This window comes from Rana temporaria, chromosome 5, assembly GCF_905171775.1.
Source record: "Rana temporaria chromosome 5, aRanTem1.1, whole genome shotgun sequence".
In the NCBI taxonomy this organism is placed as follows: Eukaryota; Metazoa; Chordata; class Amphibia; order Anura; family Ranidae; genus Rana; species Rana temporaria.
Genome location: NC_053493.1, coordinates 34,172,640 through 34,194,911, shown reverse-complemented (window position 1 = coordinate 34,194,911; position 22,272 = coordinate 34,172,640). Strand labels below are relative to the sequence as shown.

The 22,272-nt window shown below is 46.0% G+C and overlaps 1 protein-coding gene across 4 annotated transcripts in view; it reads left to right on the top strand.

Moving 5' to 3' along the window:
* The window catches only part of PEX1 (peroxisomal biogenesis factor 1), a 126,308-nt gene that overhangs the window by 31,200 nt on the left and 72,836 nt on the right, over nt 1-22,272 (top strand). For all 4 annotated transcript variants that reach the window (XM_040352353.1, XM_040352352.1, XM_040352358.1 and 1 more), the window contains exons 4-9: nt 3,664-3,778; nt 8,885-9,618; nt 12,357-12,476; nt 13,749-13,872; nt 16,738-16,841; nt 20,324-20,412. In XM_040352353.1, the coding sequence (XP_040208287.1) occupies nt 3,664-3,778; nt 8,885-9,618; nt 12,357-12,476; nt 13,749-13,872; nt 16,738-16,841; nt 20,324-20,412 (1,286 nt within the window). The remainder of the gene's footprint in view (nt 1-3,663; nt 3,779-8,884; nt 9,619-12,356; nt 12,477-13,748; nt 13,873-16,737; nt 16,842-20,323; nt 20,413-22,272) is intronic.

Here is a 22,272-nt window from a genome sequence, read left to right as displayed (position 1 = left end):
GGCTTCCCATCTAACTATTTATAAGGGAATTGTATAGGGCTTTTATAAATATTTCCATTTTTATTTAATGTGGTAAGGACTAAAAAAAATACATGTTTCATATGCTTCAATAGCTCAGCAGGGGTGATCGATGTACTAACATTGCATAGTTAGTACAGTGGCTCCCTCCAAGCTTTTCAGTTTTGTTTTCGTTCAGCCCGCTGGGTTGAATGGGAAAAAAACGAATAGGGCATACTATGCTTAAAGCGGAGTTCGACCCAAAAATAGAAATTCTGCTTTAAGTGCTGGTGACCCCCCTGGCATTTTTTTTCAGGGGGGGGGGGGAGTAGCAAGTACCCAATTTTTACAGGCACCCAGCTCCTACTTCCTCCCCTGGTGCCGCGGCGTCGGAAGGAAGATCACCTCCCTGCAATCTTCTGGGGCAAGTCACAGGTCCCAGAGATTGCCTGGCCATTTGCAGGGCCGCTCTCGCATGTCCAGTGCGTGCCCGGCTGTGAAGCCACACCCGGGTACCCACAGTTAAAATGCCAGCGCCGCGGAGAGGGAGAGGAGAGAGGCTTCATGCGCCCACATCAATGGACTATGGGACAGGTGAGTGTCCGATTATTAAAAGTCAGCAGCTGCACTTTTTGTAGCTGCTGACTTTTAAATGGGTGGAACTCCGCTTTAAGTTTTTAAAAGACTTGTTACAAAATGCAATAGCTCAAGCTGAAATTTAACTACACAAGTGTATGAGATGTAAGGAGCTCCTACCTTATCGGACAATTTGTTCAAGTTTTCAATGTGCCAAAGCAAGCCTCCTAGGAAGGAAGCTGCTGCTGTGCAGAAAAATAAGATTGACGCAAAGAGGCCCTGACTCCCCCGAAGCAGCAGCTGAGCTCTACATTGTGCAACAGAGAGAGTGCACTGAGCATGCATGGGTTTTGAGCAAGGCAGAGTGCTCATTCCTGCAGTGTTTGGGGGACCTGTCCAACATGCAGCACTCCTGTCTTCTAGGCAGAATGGGGGGGGGGGGGGGCGCTCACACCAGGAGTATTTCTGGAGAGAAGCTAACTTTTGTTTTCCTGTCGGGTTTGACTCTTTATGCCTTTGTGACCTATTAGACCTTGTGTTTTGGCGTGTTGTGTCTGTCTTGTTTCTCCAACCCTTGCAAAACATAGCTAAATGTTTTTATAAATAAAGTTTTGCCGGAATAATATTCCTAGATTTCTATAAAGAGAAGCAGTTATCTCACTTTATAGCTGGCAAGTAAAAACCACTGATCTCCTGCCAAGACCTTGATTTACTTCTCCAACCCAAGAGATATGTTATTAATAGCAATTGCTATAGCTCCGTATTAGCTGATATTTGGCATTGGCAAAGACAGAACAGATCTAGGTGATATTATCAGGGCAGCCATCACAAATTTTGGGGTTCCTTACACAGCTTTAGGCAGGGGCCCCCCTGGAGCAGAAAATGGGGGGGGCTCCTCTCTCCTGCTGCAAGATGATAAGAGGGATGGGGGGGGTGGTTGGTGCTGACAAACAAAACAACATAAATTCTTCTCTTCTCTCTCCTGCCGCGAGTTGCTAAAGTCAGACGGCCCCTGAGGACCATCGGGCCCCTTACAGGTGTAATGCCTGTACCCCTGATGGCGGCCCTGGATATTATCTAGAAACTCATTATTGAAAAGATTTCAGAAGGTTTTCATTTTCTTCTACATGGGGCTCACATGTTCCCACATTTACATCCCTGGTGCCCAACATGTGGCCCAAGGGCCACCTATGGCCCTTTGGTATATGATGTGCGGCCCTTGGACCTCAGTAGCCTGCAGTGGGTACATTGATTTGGGTAATAGCATTGATCCCTACTAGCCTCCTGTAACATGTTCCCCAGCCAAATACATAGCATGTCCTTACTCTCTGACCCTCATTTTCTCTATTAGGTCTGAAGTTTCTGACAGTCTTCTCAAGCATTACATATATTGAGCATTATATGTGGCACTTTGACGATGTCAGGTGGCCAGGGCCGTCTTAAAAGCATCATGGACCCCTGGGCAAAGTAATGCTCTGGGGCCCCTAAAATGATGACAGTGAAGGTAAACAGACATCAAGTAGGTAGGAGGCAGACTGCCTCCCTCCCCTGTGTATCTATCACTCTCAGTGCCATTATGGGGCCCCCAATATCGGGGCAGCATGGGCTCAAGGATCAGCTGCTTTCGGGAAAGTGCAGGGGGCCCCCATGCAGCTGGGGCCCCTGGGCAGTGCCCAGGTGTGCCCTCTCATTAAGACAGCCCTACAGGGGTCTGCATTTGAGGCCCCCTTTAGCTAATAATACATGGACTCGTAAATGTTCTCCGGTTTTCTCTCATTGTCCAAAAGTATTAGCTTAGATTAGCTGCCATTGAAATTAGCCTTAAAGTGGAAGTCAAGCCTAACACTAAAATCGCTACATCTATAGAATTCCACCATCTAACACAAACCTGTCTAGCCCTGTAAAGAAGAAATCGGTATATATACCTTTTTTGAAGCCGCTCTGGTCCAGTCTCCAGCAGCAGAAGCTCTGCAGAGGACACAGCTGACAATGGCTGTTAAATGAATGGGAAGTGATGTCACCCTTAGCGTTACTATAGGGCTTCTGTTGTTGGCTGCCTCCTCTACAGCCATCTCCACAACGAAGCCGCGGCTGACAGCTCAGTGTGGGATCGGTTTGGATCGGCTTCAGAAAAGGTATGTATACTGATTTATTCTTTACAGGGCTAGATAGGTTAATGTTAGATCGTGGATGTCTGTAGATGTAGCGATTTTAGTGTTAGGCTGGACAAAGTGTTAATAAAGGTAATTAAAAAAAAAATTAAAATAACAAACATATTATGCTCACCTGCGATTGTATTGTATAGAGTGGCCCCAATCCTCCTCTTCTTGGGTCCCCCACCGGTAATCTTGGCTGCTCCTCTTCTTCATGTGTCCCCATAGCAGGCCATTTGTTATGGGGGAACATGGTGTCTGCTTGCTCCCGAGCTGTGTGTCTATGGAGCCGTGCTACATACACACACATAGCGGAGCTTAGCCCCACCCCCACTTCCTCCTCATTAAATTGTATTGACAGCAGCAGGAGCCAATGGCTGTTCTAAGCCCTGTGTGAAGTGGAAGAGAGGGGAGAAGAGAGGCAGCCATGCATAGCGATGGATCTCTTCTCCCCTCTGTTCCCCGTCACACAGAGAAGGGTTAGAACAGATAAATATAAAACATTTTTTACCGTAATGCAAGGAATGCATTAAGGTCGAAAACATTTTTAGCTTTTGTATCAATTAAAATTTTGAATGGGATTTACTCCCCCCCCCCCCCCCCATATGGGAAGGAAGGAATACTCGGGGTTGAGGATTCTATACCTCACCTCACCCCCTATGTAACAGCACTGGGTGCCTAAACAGCCAATTGCCAAGCATCAGCGCCATTACATAGGGCAAGGAAATAATTCTTAGCCCTGTATAAGCTCAAAATCCCGACCTTACACAGGACTTCTGCTCCTGTCACTGAACACCATGGCAGGGGAGTGAAGACTAAGCTTTCCAGTATAAGCTGCTGCTGCAGCGGCTGGCATTAAAGAAAATCTAGAAATCTACCTTGTACAAGCATTCCATATAATGAGTTCACCTGTAATATTATTTTGTGTTTTTACTAGGAACTGCATGCATCTGCCCTGGAAACGAGCCTTCTTGATCAAATTCGTATTGTTTATCCCAAAGCTATATTCCCAGTGTGGGTTGACCAGCACACATGTGTTTACATCCAAATAGGTAAGTTGATCCTTTTAGATTTGTTTTTTAAAACTTTGCCTTGGAATTTACCCTTTAGACCTGGTGTTTATAGGACATGGTCATCTAAGATGCACTGCTTCCACATATGGAGTGAATGCAAATGCAAGTACATGTAACTCAAAATTATGAGGGATTGTTAGTAACAACTCAGAATCATGCCTCCCTTAGAAGCCGCAGGAGATGGGGGGAAGACATTGGGGAGGTAGATGAAGACCAGTGGGAGAGGGCGCTTAAATCTGTCCCAGTGGTATCCGTCTCTGCGTCGCACAAACTGTTGCAACTTTTTATACTACACAGGGCTTACAGAACTGCGCCACAACTACATAGATGGGTAGGGTTGTCCCGATACCACTTTTTTAGGACTGAGTACGAGTACCGATACTTTTTTTCAAGTAGTCGCCGATACCGAATACCGATACTTTTTTTAAAATGTGTCCCCAAATGCAGCGATGTCCCCCCACAGATGCAGCCATGTATCCCCCCATCCAGCCATTGTCTCCCCCCATCCAGCCATTGTCTCCCCCCCATCCAGCCATTGTCTCCCCCCCCATCCAGCCATTGTCTCCCCCCCATCCAGCCATTGTCTCCCCCCCATCCAGCCATTGTCTCCCCCGATCCAGCCATTGTCTCCCCCCATGCAGCAATGTATCCCCCCATCCAGCCATTGTCACCCCCCATCCAGCAATGTATCCCCCCATCCAGCCATTGTCACCCCCCATGCAGCCATCGTCACCCCCCATGCAGCCATTGTCACCACCCATGCAGCCATTGTCACCCCCCATGCAGCCATTGTCTCCCCCCATCCAGCCATTGTCACCCCCCATCCAGCCATTGTCACCCCCCATGCAGCCATTGTCACCCCCCATGCAGCCATTGTCACCCCCCATGCAGCAATGTATCCCCCCATCCAGCCATTGTCACCCCCCATCCAGCAATGTATCCCCCCATGCAGCCATTGTCACCCCCCATGCAGCCATTGTCACCCCCCATGCAGCCATGTCCCCCCCCCCCCCCATCCAGCCATGTGTGTCTCCCCCCATCCAGCCATGTGTGTCTCCCCCCATCCAGCCATGTGTGTCTCCCCCCATCCAGCCATGTGTGTCTCCCCCCATCCAGCCATGTGTGTCTCCCCCCATCCAGCCATGTGTCCCCCCCATATGCAGCCATGTGTGTCTCCCCCCATCCAGCCATGTGTCCCCCCCATATGCAGCCATGTGTGTCTCCCCCCATCCAGCCATGTGTCCCCCCCATATGCAGCCATGGCCCGCTTACCTGCTACCGCCGACTGTGTAAAGTACTACGGCCGGCCAGGAACATTACAGCTTTGAATAGCTTTGTAATGATTGGCGCCACGCTGCGTGTATAGACACTCCCCCTCGCTCGGGATTGGACAGTTCACCCGAGCAAGGGGGAGTGTCTATGCGTGGCGCAAATCATTACAGCTATTCAAAGCTGTAATGTTCCCGCCCGTATTACACAGTCAGCGGCGTAACGGCGGCGGATCGCAGCGGCGAATTGCGGCTCCGGTGGCGGCGGTCGGCGGCGCGGGGGGGGTTAAGTATTCTATTTGTGTATCGGGGCGGGGTATCGGCGTCTGGCTACCGCCGAAAAAACTCGGAATCGGTCCCGATACCGATACTAGTATCGGTATCGGGACAACCCTATAGATGGGGAAGAAGGGATACTCCTATGTGCCCAAAATGTAAGGCCCAGCAGGGGGATTTCATACATTTGATTTGGAGATGCCCAAAGCTTCATAGGTACTGGGAGGAAGTATCACAGTGTATTACTAGAGTGGCACAGGTACCAGTTCCATTGGATCCCCTAGTATATATGCTAGGGGCTATTGACCCGGGAGAGTACACAAAAGGAAAGTATTATATGATAACAAGACTGCTGTATTTGGCAAGAAAACTCATAGCACGTTATTGGATGGCCCCGGGGGTTCCCACAGGGAAACAATGGATTGCATATGTCAACTCCCTGTTGGGTAGAGAACATCTAGCCTACAAACGAAGAAAAGCAGAGGGCAAATTTAAGGACATTTGGTATTTCTGGTTGAGAGACGTGAGGGTCGCACCACCAAAACTGGTGTTGGATAGACTATCTATGTAGAGTGCAGAGGACAGGGGGGAGGGGGGGTATAGAAATATAGTGACGTACACTGGAATTTCATAGGAATATAAAAATGTTGTATAATGTATGTCATTTGAACTGTAATGGATGCCGAATAGGCATATTTATGTATGAAATTAGAAAAGATAAAAATAAAGTGGATTAAAAAAAAAACCTCAAAATTAGCTTGAAACAAGTCAAAAGTGAGCCAAGAAACTCTGGAGGTAGCTGTATGGACCTAAAAGAATATTGAATTAAGGCCGGGTTCACACTATTGCGAATTGGATGTGGGATCGCTGCATCCAATATGCAATAGCAGGAGAATGTGAATGGCTCACATATCTTCGATGCGGCTCTGGTGCGAATTTGCACAGGAGTCCTGTGTGTCTTTTGGTCTGTTTTTAGGTCCGAATTCAGCCAAAAATTTGGGCTGAAATTGTACCTGAAACAGTGAACCAGGACGCACTGGACCCCTACTGGGAGCCGCATCGGCATTAGGTGTGAACGGAGCCTTAAATTCTTTCTCTCTCCTTGCAGCATTAAGATCTTGGGTTCAGTATCTGCTTGGAAATTGTGTAAACCCCCTCCCCCCCCCCAAAAAATATATTTTTAATATTTTTTTTAAAAGAAAAACTCTGCTTTTGCTGAATTGGCCCTAGAAAGTGTTTGTGTAGTAGGGACATTAGGCAGTAAGCTTCTTCAGTTGTAGATGCTAGTGTAAAGGCCTTGGTGAACTCTATAATGCAGTGTGGAATATGTGAGCCGTACAAACAAAAAGCTCCATTCCACACGCCATTGTGTAAGCCCAGTGACTTTAGTCACTACCGGGTGCTAGCGTCCCACCCATTACAGAAATCTGTCAAAGGGAACATAGAAGCGTACAATGGAAACCACTTGGTCCATTGTGTAACAAATCAGCTTCAGCCACTCCCCCACAAACACATTTCACCCACTCACGGGCTTATTCGTAGCTTGTATATGGAAAGCGATAAAATACTCCCAGGGGCCTATACGCAGCTTTCAAGTAATAAACTACTTGTTTTGTATAAAAATATTAGTTGATTTTAAATTGATATAAAAAAATCATCATCGAATAAAGAGCAATATCAAATAATGGAAAAAGGCGAAGGGGAAATACATAAACGCCCAGAGGCGATTCAGTTCGCATGTGCCGCGCTATATAAATTTTTCATTCATTCATTCATTCATAAACAAAGAGGGGCAACAACAAGAGCTCTGGTGTACACAAATTTTTGCATAATGGATGTCCAATATGACATTGACAAACTTGGTCTATTGTGTAACAAATCAGCTTCAGCTTATCACCTCCCAAGCCACTCCCCTTTAACGCATTTCACCCATTCAAGAGCTTATTCATAGATTGTAGACCTCCATGATTAACCCTGAGAGTGGGGGAAATGCATTAGAAGAGCATGACTTTGGAAGAGACAAGCTGAAGCTGATCTGCTAAACAATAGACCAGGCAGTTTCCTGGTGTGTTCTGTTCCCCTTTGACAGATTGCAATGTGGAATATGTTTCACTATACATTACATTGGGGTTGATTTACTAAAACTGGAGGGTGCAAAATCTGGTGCAGCTCTGTACAGAAATCAATCAGTTTTAAAAAAAAATTTTGTCAAAGCTTTAGTCCCTTTTCACACTGGGGCATCCGCGGCGTCGGCGGTAAAGCGGCCCCATTTTATTTTACCGTTGTATTTGCGGGGTTATTCAGCCGCTGGCGGGGCACTTTTAACAACCGCTAGCGGCCGAGAAAGGGTTAAAACCACCGCGCTTTGCCGGCAATATAGCCACGGTGCCCATTGATTTCAATGGGCATGAGCGGTGGCTGAGCGCTATACACACCGCTCCTTCACCGCTCCAAAGATAAAGATGTTGCTAGCAGGACTTTTTTTACTGTCCTGCTAGAGCACCACTCCAGTGTGAAAATCCTTCGGGGCTTTCACACTGGAGAGACAGCAGCGACTGTTTCGGGGCGCTTTGCAGGTGCTATTTTTTGCGTTCTAGCGCCTGCAAAGCGCCCCAGTGTGAAAGGGGTCTAATTGAACAAGCTGAAGTTAGCAGCTGATTGGCTACCATGCACAGCTGCATCAGTTTTAGTAAATCAATCCCATTATGTCACTATACTTTATTAGCCGGATTCAGGTAGAGCGGCGTATGTTTAAGCAGGCGTAGCGCATCTCATATGCGCTACACCGACGTAACATAGAGAGGCAAGAACAGTATTCACAAAGCACTTGCTCCCTAAGTTACGGCGGCGTAGCGTAAATGGACCGGCGTAAGCCCGCGTAATTCAAAGTAGACTGGTAGTGGGCGTGTTGTATTGTAATGAATCGTGACCCCATGTGAATGCATGGCCAAACGAACGGCGCATGCGCGCGCATGCTCAGAATCACGTCGCAAAAACTCCCTACGATACGACGTCACAATGCGTACGACGTGAAACCTCACTTACGCCCAGCCCCATTCACGTACGACTTACGTAAACGACGTAAAATCCGACGGCACTTCCGACGTCCATACCCTAAACGACTTAGACCAGCTTTTTGGTGGTTTAACTTTACGCCGGAAAAACGACGTAGATTACAGCGACGGGTGCAAGTACGTTCGTAATTCGGCGTATCTAGCTCATTTACATATTCAACGCGTAAATCCACGTACACGCCCCTAGCGGCCAGCGTAAATATGCACATAAGATACGACGGCGTAGGAGACTTACGTCGGTCGTATCTTAGCAACAGTGAGGCGTATCTCATTTTGAGAATGCGCGCAAAGATACGACGGCGCTCATTCGGACTTACGACGGCGTATCTACTGATACGCCGTCGTGAGTCTACGTGAATCTGGCTATATATATTCTTATTATATAAAAAAAAAACTATATAAATCATTGTCACTATATATTATAAATTCTGTCACAATATTACATTTTAAATTATGTTTATTTTCAGGATCATTGACGCCCGCTGCAAGTTACGGCAGACTGGAACCTCTGACGGAGTTAATAGTGTCTCCAAAATCCAGAGACTCTGAAGACCGTTTATCCCATTTGTCACAATTAAGAACTGATGATTTTTTTAAGGGACCTAATCTTATACCCCAGGAATCTGCACCTTATGAGTCGACGAGTAGCAGGGATTCCTCTGCATCCGAGAGAGGAAATGAGCCTGCTGTAATAGAGAATCCTGCCAGTTTGCCTTATGTTTCAGCTTTATGGGACACACTGGGAAATCTGTATTCACATGCTCTGGGAAGGGGCCCCTTGCAAGATTCAGGTGGCACTGACAAGGACTTATTTGAAAGAACGTTGCTGAAAAAGATTCAGTTAGATGGAATTTTTCGGGTGTCTCGCCATGTCCCTCAAATTATAAGAAGCAGCGAGGCTTTCATGCAGCATTCAAATTATAATACCGTTCAGGTCTTTTTATGGTACCCAGAGCCCTCTGGTGTAACTGCTGATGTGGTAGTATCATACGGGAGAATGGTAGAGATCCCATCACCAAAGAGGCGTAAAAAACAAAATAAATCAAACAGAGAGAGATCAGAGGGGAAAACTGAGCCAGAGGAAGCATTCGATAGGTGGCCGGAGGCGGTGGTAAAGATTGTGTGGCATGGCTTTGACGATATCAAAGATGTCATTGAATATGATACCAGAAACGGAAATACGCATACTGCAAAAGTGTGGGTCAGTGAACCTTTTTCGTGATACTGCTTTTTTAAATTTCATTGAAAGTAGCTTTTTGCTGTAAAACACTCTATATACTCACAAATTTGACCCCTGGACACTTCTGTTGTAGATAACCTGGTCTGCAATAGATCTTGCCAAATCTGCCTGGGTGCCAAACGCCCATATGATCATGAGTAGAACAATAGAAATCTCTGTATAAGTCCCACATGCTGGTCTGAATCCAATCATGGCTCCTATCCTAGTTGTTCAAAATCCTAGCAGGTGTCTGTTGGCTATGAAAGTCAATGGTGAAGAAAGGAAGTGATCTGTTTGGAATCCAAAACCCCCTTGACCGTGCCCCCATCCCTGTAATCATATAGAACAAGAAAAATTGGGTCGTGGGACTTTAAATGGGGCATGGAAGGGTTAGTAATATTGTTAAGGATATCACCAGTAAAAGATCTATCACAGTCCCATCAAGGGAGATCTCTGTGGTCAAAAGAAATTGCTTAATGAACAATCCGAACAAGAATTTGAAGGAGTCAAATGTAAACTTAATAATGTAATATGTATCATAATATATAATACAGAGATCATGCATACAAAGGCATAATACATGTAGTCATAATAACATTGATGTAGACAGAATATATACAAAATCCAGGACATGACCATTAAAAGCAATCACAATAAATTGACATATAGATACAATAGACATGATTATCCTATAAAATTGGTAGATGAAAACAATAATGATGATAAAACACATAATTGGGCAAGCTTGATCTTGGCATCCCTGAGCATAGACTCGACGCGTTTCTTGGCGTTTAAAGCCAGTCATCAGGAGTGGGGTGCATAGCAATAAGCTAGAGAGAGGGGGGAGGGATAAACATGCAGGTGAGTAGGTGCAATCTAGGTCATTTAAATCATGGTAGCAGCATAAGCAAGTTTGGTTGTATGGTATATTACCTTTATGTTGGGCCAAAAGTGGAATAACCCTTGCGTTCCAAACTAAGGAGTGGGATGATGGTCCTGGAATAAAATTTATTTATTATTCTGTATTATATATTATGATACATATTACATTATTAAGTTTACATTTGACTCCTTCAAATTCTTGTTCGGATTGTTCATTAAGCAATTTCTTTTGACCACAGAGATCTCCCTTGATGGGACTGTGATAGATCTTTTACTGGTGATATCCTTAACAATATTACTAACCCTTCCATGCCCCATTTAAAGTCCCACGACCCAATTTTTCTTGTTCTATATGAAAGTCAATGGTGACCAATACTCAGGCCTGCTGTCAGCAGACAAGGCCTGAGGGAACCTTCCTCTGAAGATAATCTGAACACATGGAGTGCCAAATGCCCATATCATGGGCAATAGAAACCATTGTACAAGTCCTGCATACATATGTTGATGCCAATCATGGCATCTATCTCAATGCTTTAAACTCCTAGCAGATTTCTGTTGGCTATGAAAGTCAGTGGTGACCAATACTCAGGCCTGTTGTCAAGGCCTGAAGCCTTCTTCCTTTGAAAATAATCTGCACACATTGGGATCCTTAAAGGCTTGACCCATCCAACAGTGGGCTAGATTCAGGTACCTTTTGCGCTTTTTTTACGGAGGCGCAGGGAAACGTTTTTGCCCTGCGCCCCCGCAAATTTTCTGCGCTACCCGCGATTCACGGAGCAGTAGCTCCATAAATTGCGTGTGCGCTCCGCAAAAGGGGGGCGGGAATCATTTAAATTAGGCGCGTTCCCGCGCCGAGCGTAGAGCGCATGCTCCGTCGGGAAACTTTCCCGACGTGCATTGCAGTAAATGACGTTGCAAGGACGTCATTTGCTTCAAAGTGAACGTGAATGGCGTCCACTTTTTAGGATTCCTGTTGGGGGGCTTTGGTGAAATAACAGGCGTCTAAACAGACCCCTAATGTCTCACTTTTGAGACAGAGAAAGGGACTGAGGACAGATTCCCCAGCCCTTTTTTCTGCAGTCTCAGCTGCAAGTGGCTGGGGATTCAGATTTCACCACCACCACCCCTATTCTGGTGCCCTAAGGCTGTTTCCTAAGTAGCCTTATGTTGGCGCTGGCCCTGTCCGCAATAGTATCCTTTGCCCCCCCCCCCCCCCCACACACACACACAGCAATGACCTCTATCCCCCGCCCATAGCAGTGTCATCTGCCCCCTTTCACATCACCCTTTCCCACAGTAGTGTCTTCTGGACCCCCCCCCCATAGCAGTGTCCGCTGCCCCCTTCACATTACCCCCCCAGTAGCGCCTCCCCCCCACAATGTCCTTTGCTAAAGCCCACTGTCGGCTGGCGTCACACAGCTGATCCAGGCTGGGGAAAAATCACGACCATATTGTCAGGATCCGCCCATATGCCTGGACCAGCACCCAGCTCAGCCTCTCAGTAAGCCGCCCCCCTCCACAGCCTAGTGCTCCAGAGAGCGCGCGGTGCGGGGTGAGAGCGGAGAGCCTGTGACTGACAGTCACCAGCTCTCTGCTCAGCGAGCTGTGATAACCCGAGCGATTGGCGGTGTTTGATCGCTCGGTTCTCAGTCTTGGAGCTGGCGGGGGACAGATGCAGCATCGGAGCGATACTGTATTCACTTAGGTAAGTACGATTGAAAAAAAAAAAACATTCCCATACTTCTCTTTTAAGGATGATTTCACACCTCTGTGGTTGCATTCGAGAAGACATAGAAATGTTATATTTGTCAGCATATTAATTAGTTCTATTTTTTCAGGTTCCAGAGAGAATTAGAAAGAATTTGAATATCAATACATCATCAGCTGTGAAAATACAGTCTCTGGAATCACAGCCCAAGGTCCCATCATCTCTTACCCTGCAACCAAAGCAGCCTCTGGTGAGTGAGACATGTCACCTCTGTACAGGCTGCATTTGCTGAAAGCTAAGAACATCCACAGATGACAACACGTAGGGGGAGATTTACTAAAACTGGAGCACACAGAAAGATAATAAGAAAATAGTTTGTCCAATTTTCCTTGTTTTCCTTGTTGTTTCACAGCAAATCGGAATCGGTGAAAGAAAATAATAGGAACATTTTCATACGACAAAAGCTTTTTTTGTTGTTTCTGATCGATCATGCGCAGTCTTTCGTTTCTGAAAACGAAAACAGTACACATTAAACGAAAATCGTTCTGTTCCAGTACGAGAAAAATTCTGGAGCTTGTTCCTTCGGAAATTTTCGTTCAGAAGGTTGGAATCGGCTGTAGAAAGTTGTGTACACACTGTACGAAAATCGTACGAAAGTTCCTCGGATGAAAATGTTCGCCCAATTTTCTTATAATGTGCCTCTAGCCTAGGTTCACACTGACAGCGGGATTCAGCTGAACTCGCACGCTTTCATACCCGCATTCAGAGGCGTCCATTAAGGATGCATGGGCGCCGCCTCCCCTTTCCATCACCGCTGTCGCCGCCACCCCTGTTAATGCGTCCGTCCCCTTTTCAGGGCGGGTGCTGTCTCCCCTACAAAAAAAATACAAAGAATCGCAACTCGGGCAGAAGGAGAGGTAAGCAGGGCTGGATTCCAGACAAGGCCAGGCCTCGGGGCGGCAGTGGGTGCAGGGGCGGCACTGTGGTTGAGAGGAGAGGACACTTTCACCACTTTCACTTTCATTTCGGGAGTTCCCCCCTGTCATGTCACGGATGGTGAGAGGAGAGAAAACTGAGGGAAGAGGTGGTGAGCACCCCCCAGTTCTCAATGTCATATTCGGCAGCAGCACTCCCCCCCCCCCCCCCCCGGCTTCTCAGTGTCCTGCCGAAAAAGTCCCCCGGCGGATAATATCCCTTCTGTACTGCGCAGGCGGGGCGGCATTGAAGGACCCAGCCTTGGGGCGGCAAAGGGAGTAAATCCGGGCCTGGAGGTAAGTATTATCTTAATGTTTGCACTTTTATTTTAACAAAATTATTGATTTAAATGAATAATCTTCATTATGCTTTTCATATTTCTTTTGTAATCGCAATAATCTGTAATCTTCCACAGTCTTCCACAGGTTGTTAGAGTCTTGTTAGAGGTTACCCCTAAAAAGTCAAATCGAGTAAAAAAACAATTACGGTGCTGGATTGTGAAATGCATTCTGCATGGATAAACACCATTCTTTTCTTGTTTTTAAAGGAAAAAAACATAACAACAGAAAATATAAGATCTGCATTGAAAACATGGCTTCAATCATCTGGTTCCTCATCATTACCATGGCTATCAGGAAGAACAGGCAATGTACAGCTCTCCATCAATGAAGGTATGAAGTATCTAAAAAGAACACTAATATATGTGTGTATCTAATCCAATCTACCAATCAAGTAGCCAGCAAGATATTTTAAGCAGCTCAGAAACTATAGCTGGCCATATATGGATTGAAATTCGATTGGTTCAGTAGGGACCGGCCGAGATTCAAATCATGTACGGGCAGGCTAATTGTACCGAAATTGATCGATCGTTCAACTTAGGTACAACCAGCCTGTCAGATTTTTTATGCAATGATTGCAATAATCACTGTGTGTTCTCCAGCCGGGATGGCTCGCCCCCCCCCCCCCTACCCCACAGGGAGAACACAATAGCTTTACCAGAAGGAATCCCATCATCTATGGTCAGCTTCAAGCAGAGTATACTCACACAGTTATTTGTTTTTCTTTTGTTCAACTAGCAGGTTGAAAAAAAAAAAACTGACAGATCCCTGCATCCACACAAGTGATGTATTCTGATGGGGGGACTCCTCTCCCCTGTCAGAATACACAGATCAGCACTGCAGCTATTGGCTGAAAGTGCTGATTGAATACTTGTTTTTCAGCAGGGCCTTTGGAAAGAAGCCAAACTTTTCTTTTATTAGAGCAGAAAGGGATTAAACACGTCTGCCAGTTACTTTGCAGTCCCCACTAGGAGATATATTATCGCATCCTGTCAATGTGACTGGTGTCACAGCGTCTCCCCAACAAGGACACATAGAGCAGTAACCACCCGACAGAGGTTCTACTGCATTGGTGCTCAACCTGTGGCCCTCCAGCTGTTGCAAAACTACAAGTCCCATGAGGCATTACAGACATGACTCCCAAAGGCAGAGGCATGATGGGACTTGTAGTTCCATAGAAGCTGGAGGGCTACAGGTTGAGGACCCATGTTTTACTGCTTCCCCACTGTATTTAAACTAGAAAAAGGCATTGGGTGGACTTGGGCTTGACCAAATTGTAAATTATAGATTTAAAGTGATACCAAAGGTAATTTTAATTTTTTTTGCAAATAACAAACATGTTATACTTACCTGCTCTGTGCAAGGGTTTTGCACAGAGCAGCCTCAATCCTCCTCTTCTCGGGTCCCCCAGCTGTGCTCCTGGCTCCTTCCCCCTGCTGAGTGTCCCCATAACAAGCCGCTTGCTACAGGGGCACTCATGTGTGCTTGCTTCCAAGGCCTTCTTTTGTGTATCCATAGACACACAATGTGCAGCTCAGCCCTGCCCCCTGCTCCCTCCTCACTGACTGTGATTGACAACAATGGCTCCTGCTGCTGCCTCTGAGCCAATGAGGGGGGAGAGAGCCAGGAGGGCTTCTGTTTTTGAGTGGAGCTACACAGAAGGTGTTTTACTTTCATGCATAAAATGAATGAACAAAAAAAACTTTTAGGCCCAGATCCACAAAGAAGTTACGTCGGCGTATCTATTGATACGCCACGGAACTTCTAGGATGAATGAATGAATGAATGAATGAAAAACTTATAAAGCGCGGCGCATGCGAACTGAATCGCTTCTGGGCGCTAGTTGTTTGTGTCTCATGACATCAAAAGAGCAGAGTTTTGATCTGTCTTCTGAAAGTCAGGTGGTTTTCCTCCAACCGAATGCTGGTTGGTAAAGCGTTCCATAGTCTAGGACCTTGAAAAGCAAACCTTCTTTCTCCTTTGGACTTGTATTTGGTTTTTGGTACCCTGACCAGATTTTGGTCGGTGGATCGCAGAACGCGATTCGAATTGTGAGGTTCTATCTTGTCGCAAAGATATTGCGGAGCCTTCCCATGGATGCACTTATGTGTCAGGCAGAGTGCTTTAAATACAATTCTGTCTTTTACTGGCAGCCAATGAAGGGTTCTCAACGAAGGTGAGATTGATTCCCATTTTTTTTTCCCAGTCACCAGTCTGGCGGCCGTATTCTGAACGACTTGCAGACGGGAGATTTGGTACTTTGGGAGTCCGAGGTACAGGGCGTTAGCATAGTCCAGTCTGGAATTCACGATTGTTCCCACCACGACTGCTACGTCTTCTTTGGGGATAAATGGAATAAGTCTGCGTAGTAGGCGCAACAGATGGTGCGCTCCGCTGACTACTGACCCTATTTGTGCGTCCATTGTCATGAAGGTGTCGAAGATGACCCCGAGACTTTTGACTTTGGAGCTAGGGGTGATGATTTGGCCCAGAATGGGCGGCGGTGTCCAGGTTGTTGCCAGTTGACTCTTTCAGCTGGCGTGAAACATAAGGAGTTCTGTTTTTGAACTGTATGCTCCGGCGTATCTTTGTTTTGTATCCACGAAACAAGATACGCCTGAAGCTGGGCTAGATCCGACTGATGTACGTCTTAGTACTCCGTCGGATCTAAGGTGCATTTTTTTACGTCGTTTACGTAAGGCTTTTTTCGGCGTAACGTTACCCCTGCTCTATGAGGCGTACGCAATGTTAAGTATGGACGTCGGGCCAGCGTAGAATTTTCCGTTGTGTACGTCGTTTGCGTAAAACCTTTTGCGAATAGGGCTTTGTGTAAATTACGTTCACGTCGTCTAGGCATTGAGCGGGCGTAATTTAATTTTGAAAATTCGACGTGCTACTGAGCATGCGCGCGCATGTGCCGTAGGAAAAAATCGTCATTTACGTGGGGTCAAGCTTATTTTACATAAAACACGTCCCCCTGTTCATCATTTAAATTCCGCGCCCTTACGCCGGGAGATTTACGCTACGCCGCTGTAACTTTAGAGGCAAGTGCTTTGTGGATACAACACTTGCCTTTCAAAGTAGTGGCGGCGTAGCGTAACTACGCTACGCCTGCCTAAAATTACGCCGCTGACTGTGGATCTGGCCCTTAGCCTTTATAACCACTTTAACCATGGTTTGTTTTTGTGTCCTGTACAGATGTGTTGGAATTCTCATACAGTTTGGATGATTCGATTGACGAAGCAAGCCAGGATCAAGTCTACATCATGTACCCAACCCAGCTACAGAAAACTAAAATTCATGTAAATATCATGTAAGATCCTTTTACTGAACGGCAGTCACCTGTCTTTACTGCTGGACAGTACAGCACTCACACCTCAGTACACGAGTGCCTTGCTGTCCAAGAGTAAAGCTGGGCATACTCTGTTCTAAATGTGTCTGGTTCCTGGGCAACCAAATTCAAATTTCACTTAGTAGGTGACCCTGTTGGCAGCTTCACAGCTGACATCCTCCGATTTGAAAATGTGTTCTTGAACAAGAGCTGCATCCACTACATCCACCAGCCAGCTGTCAGAATACAATAGAGATTCTACCATCCAAGCTAAATGGAGGCTGAACAGAAAAATCTAGTAGTGTATGGCAGGGCTCAACATTTCAAGTCCTGAGCTACTGGTACTCCCCACCAGTTGCCCCACCCAACCCCTACCATGTCCCGCCCCCTAATCCCGCCCCTAGACACGCCCTCATAAATTATCTCATGAAATGACACCTAAATGTTTTATGCAGAATTAAGAAATAAATATTAACAACAACTTTATCCGTGCCCAAAAATGCAGCCTGCCCATGTCTACCAATGCAGCAAAATGTCCCCAATGCAGCAAAATGTCCCCATTGCAGCCAGTATCCCCATTGCAGCCAGTGTCCCCATTGCAGCCAGTGTCCCCATTGCAGCAAAATGTCCCCACATTGCAGCAAAATGTCCCCACATTGCAGCCAGATGTCCCCACATTGCAGCCAGATGTCCCCACATTGCAGCCAGATGTCCCCTTATTGCAGCCAGATGTCCCCACATTGCAGCCAAATGTCCCCACATTGCAGCCAAATGTCCCCATATCGCAGCCTACCTGTGCTGGGTAAGAGAGAGGAGCCGGAGCCGCCGCCGACTGGTTGTTCAAAGCGCGGGGAACAGCTTTCAATTCAATAGCTGTGTTCCCCACCACAAGCGTCGTATATAGCCCCTCCCCCTTGTCCGGGAAACTTTGATAGACAGATCACCCGTCCAATCCTGGGATGGGTGATCTGTCTATCAAAGTGCCCGGACAAGGGGGAGGGGCTTATATGAGGCTCGCGGTGGGGAACACAGCTATTGAATTGAAAGCTGTAATGTTCCCCGCGCTTTGAACAACCAGGCGGCGGCGGCGACATCAGCGGCGACGCTACTCTCCTCTCCTTGCTCGCCACCCCTGCTCCCAGGCAGCCCACACTCGCCAGCCCTCAAAATGTATTTGCAAAATGCGAGCAGGCAAGTGTAAATTTTGAGGGCTGGTGTATGGCCAGAGGAGGAATTGTAAACCAAAGCCAGCATCATGATGCACCCACAGTGGGCGTGTCACTGACGGCTTGGACTCCCAGGAAGTTGGCTGGGTGATGGCGGCCGTCATTTAGTTTGGAAGAGGAGTGACACTGGATCATAGCACTGTGTATCTACAGGGACAGATCAGTAGGGGAGTAAGTCTGGAGGGGAGTGAATCTCTCCAGTGGGGCCCACATACAGCAATAACAACCTCATATTTTAGTAAGCTGGAGAAGTTTTAGAATCTTTGTCCAGTTTGGAGAGATTGGGAATTATTTGAACCCCTCTGCTAAAAATATTTCCCTCACTCCTGATACTGAGGGGTTGATTTACTAAAGGCAAATACAATGTGCACTTTGCAAACTGCAGTTGCACTCTGCAAATGCAGTTGCTCCATTGCTTAGTAAATGAGGTAAAACTTCACTTTTCAAAGAATACCCAATCACATACAAGGAAAATTAAAAAGAAACAGCATTTTTGCTTGCACATGATTGGATGATGGAAGTCAGCAGAGTTTATGCTCATTTACTAAGCTCTGGAGCAACTACACTTGCAGAGGGCAACTGCAGTCTTTTTCCCTTTAGTAAATCAACCCCAGAATTTTTTTTTTTTTTAGTTCAGCCACCAGGTTGAACGAAAAAAAAACTGACAGATCCCTGCAATAACACAAGCAGTGTTGATGAAGGGGTCTCTCCCGTTGTGTCTTTGTATCGTGACAGGGGAACTCCCTACCAGCCAGAATACATTAACCCCCCTGGCGGTATTCCCGAGTCTGACTCTGGGTTAGATTTTCCTGCTGCGAGCAGTAACCCCAAGTCAGACTCGGGCTCGCCTCGCTGAATCCACAGGCTTGGTTTACTTACCTTGCCCCTGGATCCAGCGATGCCACCGCGCTGTGTGAGCGAGCGGGACCTCGCTCGATTCACACAGTGCCTCTGTGTGCCGCCGATCTCCGTTCCCTGCGACGTTACGACGCACGGGAGCGGAGAACGGCGCCAAATTCAAAAAGGTAAACAAACACATTACATACAGTATACTGTAATCTTATAGATTACAGTACTGTATGTAAAAAATCCACACCCCCCTTGTCCCTAGTGGTCTGCCCAGTGCCCTACATGTACTTATGTATAATAAAAACTGTTCTTTCTGCCTGCAAACTGTAGATTGTCCATAGCAACCAAAAGTGTCCCTTTATGTCAAAAGTGGTTTTAGAGCAGCTAGAAAACAGCGATAATAAATTATAATCACTTGCAGAATTGTGCGATAGCGATTTGTGGGGAAATTCGTCATAAAAAAATAAAAGTAATGACAGCGACAATTCTGAAACTGAGCAAATTTCAGTGATTTTGAGTTGATTACAATATTGAATAATTTTTATTATAATTATATTATTATTTGTTATAATTATTTATAATTATTTATTATATTATAATTTATAATTTTGTTTTTAAAAAAATGTCATACCCGGGATGCCTATTAAACTCTGGTTTGGTCAGATTTAAGTGAGTTATTTCTAAAAATTACAGACCTACAATATAAAACGCCAAATTTCCTTGCAAATAATGGTACCGCTTTCAGCATGTTTTTTCTGAAAGAATCATACCGCCAGGGAGGTTAATCAGGGCTTGCAGCCATTGGTTGCAAGCACTGATCAAATGCTGGTTTTCCAGCAGGACCGTCCAACAAAAGGAGGTTGTTAGACCAGCTTCTGTTGAACATAGAACAGTACACACATATAGAAGGTCGGCTGGTTTCTGCTGAATTTTCGGTACATGTGTACCTGGCTTTTCTTACCTTTCACTTCCTGCTGTGTGTCTGGGACAGGAAGTAGATGAAATCTTCCCAGCAGGTTCACATACAGCAATGACAACACCTGACAGAGGCTCTTATCCTCTCCCTCTCTATACAAAACAACAACAAAAACGTTTTTGATGGAGTTCTATGCTAACAGTACCAAAATCATTGATTTGCAATTGTAACTGGGACTGGGGAGGACATTTAAATATTCTTGAAATACAGTACATGCATAAATACATAGAGGAGTTGTAGTCAGCTGTAGCAAATCGTTTCTATTGTCATTGGGTTACTGATATCACCTAACCAAGTAAAATAAATGAATACTTCACACTGGCAACATGTTTTTCCTTTATTATATTATTGGCATGTTGAGTATTTGTCCAATTATTCTGTGGTCTCCCTGAATTTCTCTAGGTTGATATGGAGTCTAAGCCATCTGAGGATCCCCCAAAAACTTCACAAGCTGACCAAAGCCTCCCATATCTGAAGATGAATAAACTAGGGTATGCATAACAATTATCTGAAATATATTATTCCCATAAGCACATGCAATTATTTTTACAAACCTCAGTTTGTTAGAGGTTCAGTCTACACTTCAATTAAAGTGGTTGTAAAGGCAGAAGTTTTTTTCTCTGATGCATGAAGCTTAAAAACCTTCAGTATGCAGCTTTCCCCACAGCCCCCCTCTGATACTTAGAGCCCGTCCTCCATCCAGCGATGTGCATGACAGCAGCTGCTCTCCCGGGTCTCTGCCTCCTCATTAGCTGAGAGACAGCATTGGGAGTCAATGGCACAGCCAGAAGAGGACTGCTCTGTGTGAAACCATTGCACAAAGCAGATAAGTATAAGATGTTTTTTTTTTTTTAAATGTCTGTACCTTTAAAGGATATGTAAAGGTTTGTTTTAAAAAAAACAAATACAAACATGTTATACTTATCTCCTCTGTGCAGTTGGTTTTGCACAGAGTGGCCCCAATCCTCCTCTTCTGGGGTCCCTCAGCGGCACGCCTGGCCCCTCCTCTTCTCGAGTGCCCTGATGGAGAGCCGCTCTCCCTCTGGGCACTTGTGCGGGCACACTCCCGTGTCCTGCCTTTTCGTCCGTTGACAGAGACAGCAGGACTCGGCCCCGCCCCTGGCTCCCACATCATTGGATTTGATTGACCGCAATGGAAGCCAATGGTTGCACTGCTATCAATCTATCCAATCAGGACCCGAGACACCGACTGGAGCTGGTGTGCTCGTCCCCATAGCTGGAAAGATCCGGTTCAGGTAAGTAAAACGGGGGCTCTGGGGGGAGCTGCACTACAGAAGGGTTTTCACCTTAACTACATGCCGACCAGCCGCCGCAGTTCTACAGCGGCAGGTCGGCTCCCCTGCGTGAGAGCACATAGTATAACGTCACCTCGCGAAGCGGCCGCTAGGGGCGCGCACGCCCCCGCTCACTCCTGACTCACGCTCGCGTGCCAGGCGGTCGCGATCACCGCCGGGCACCCGCAATCGCTCGTTACAGAGCGGGGACCGGGAGCTGTGTGTGTAAACACACAGCTCCCGGTCCTGTCAGGGGAGAAATGCCTGACCGTCTGTTCATACAATGTATGAACAGCGATCAGTCATTTCCCCTAGTGAGGCCACCCCCCCTACAGTTAGAACACACCCAGGGAACATACTTAACCCCTTCCCCACCCCCTAGTGTTAACCCCTTCCCTGCCAGTGGCATTTTTATAGTAATCAATGCATTTTTATAGCACTAATCGCTATAAAAATGCCAATGGTCCCAAAAATGTGTCAAAAGTGTCCGAAGTGTCCGCACTAATGTCGCAGTACCGAAAAAAAGACGCTGATCGCCGCCATTACTAGTAAAAAAAAAATATTAATAAAAATACCATAAAACTATCCCCTATTTTGTAAACGCTAGAACTTTTGCGCAAACCAATCAATAAACGCTTATTGCAATTTTTTTTTTAACGAAAAATATGTAGAAGAATACGTATCGGCCTAAACTGAGGAAAAAAAATGTTTTTTTTAATATATTTTTGGGGGATATTTATTATGGTAAAAAGTAAAAAATATTCATTTTTTCAAAATTGTCGCTATATTTTTGTTTATATCGCAAAAAATAAAAACCGCAGAGGTGATCAAATACCACCAAAAGAAAGATCTATTTGTGGGAAAAAAAGGTCGGCAATTTTGTTTGGGAGCCACGTCGCACGACCGCGCAATTGTCAGTTAAAGCGACGCAGTGCCGAATCGCAAAAAAGTGCTCTGGTCTTTGACCAGCAATATGGCCTGGGGCTTAAGTGGTTAATGCATAGAATGCCTTAAGGGTTTACAACCCCTTTAATCTGGTTCCGTAACTTACTAAAT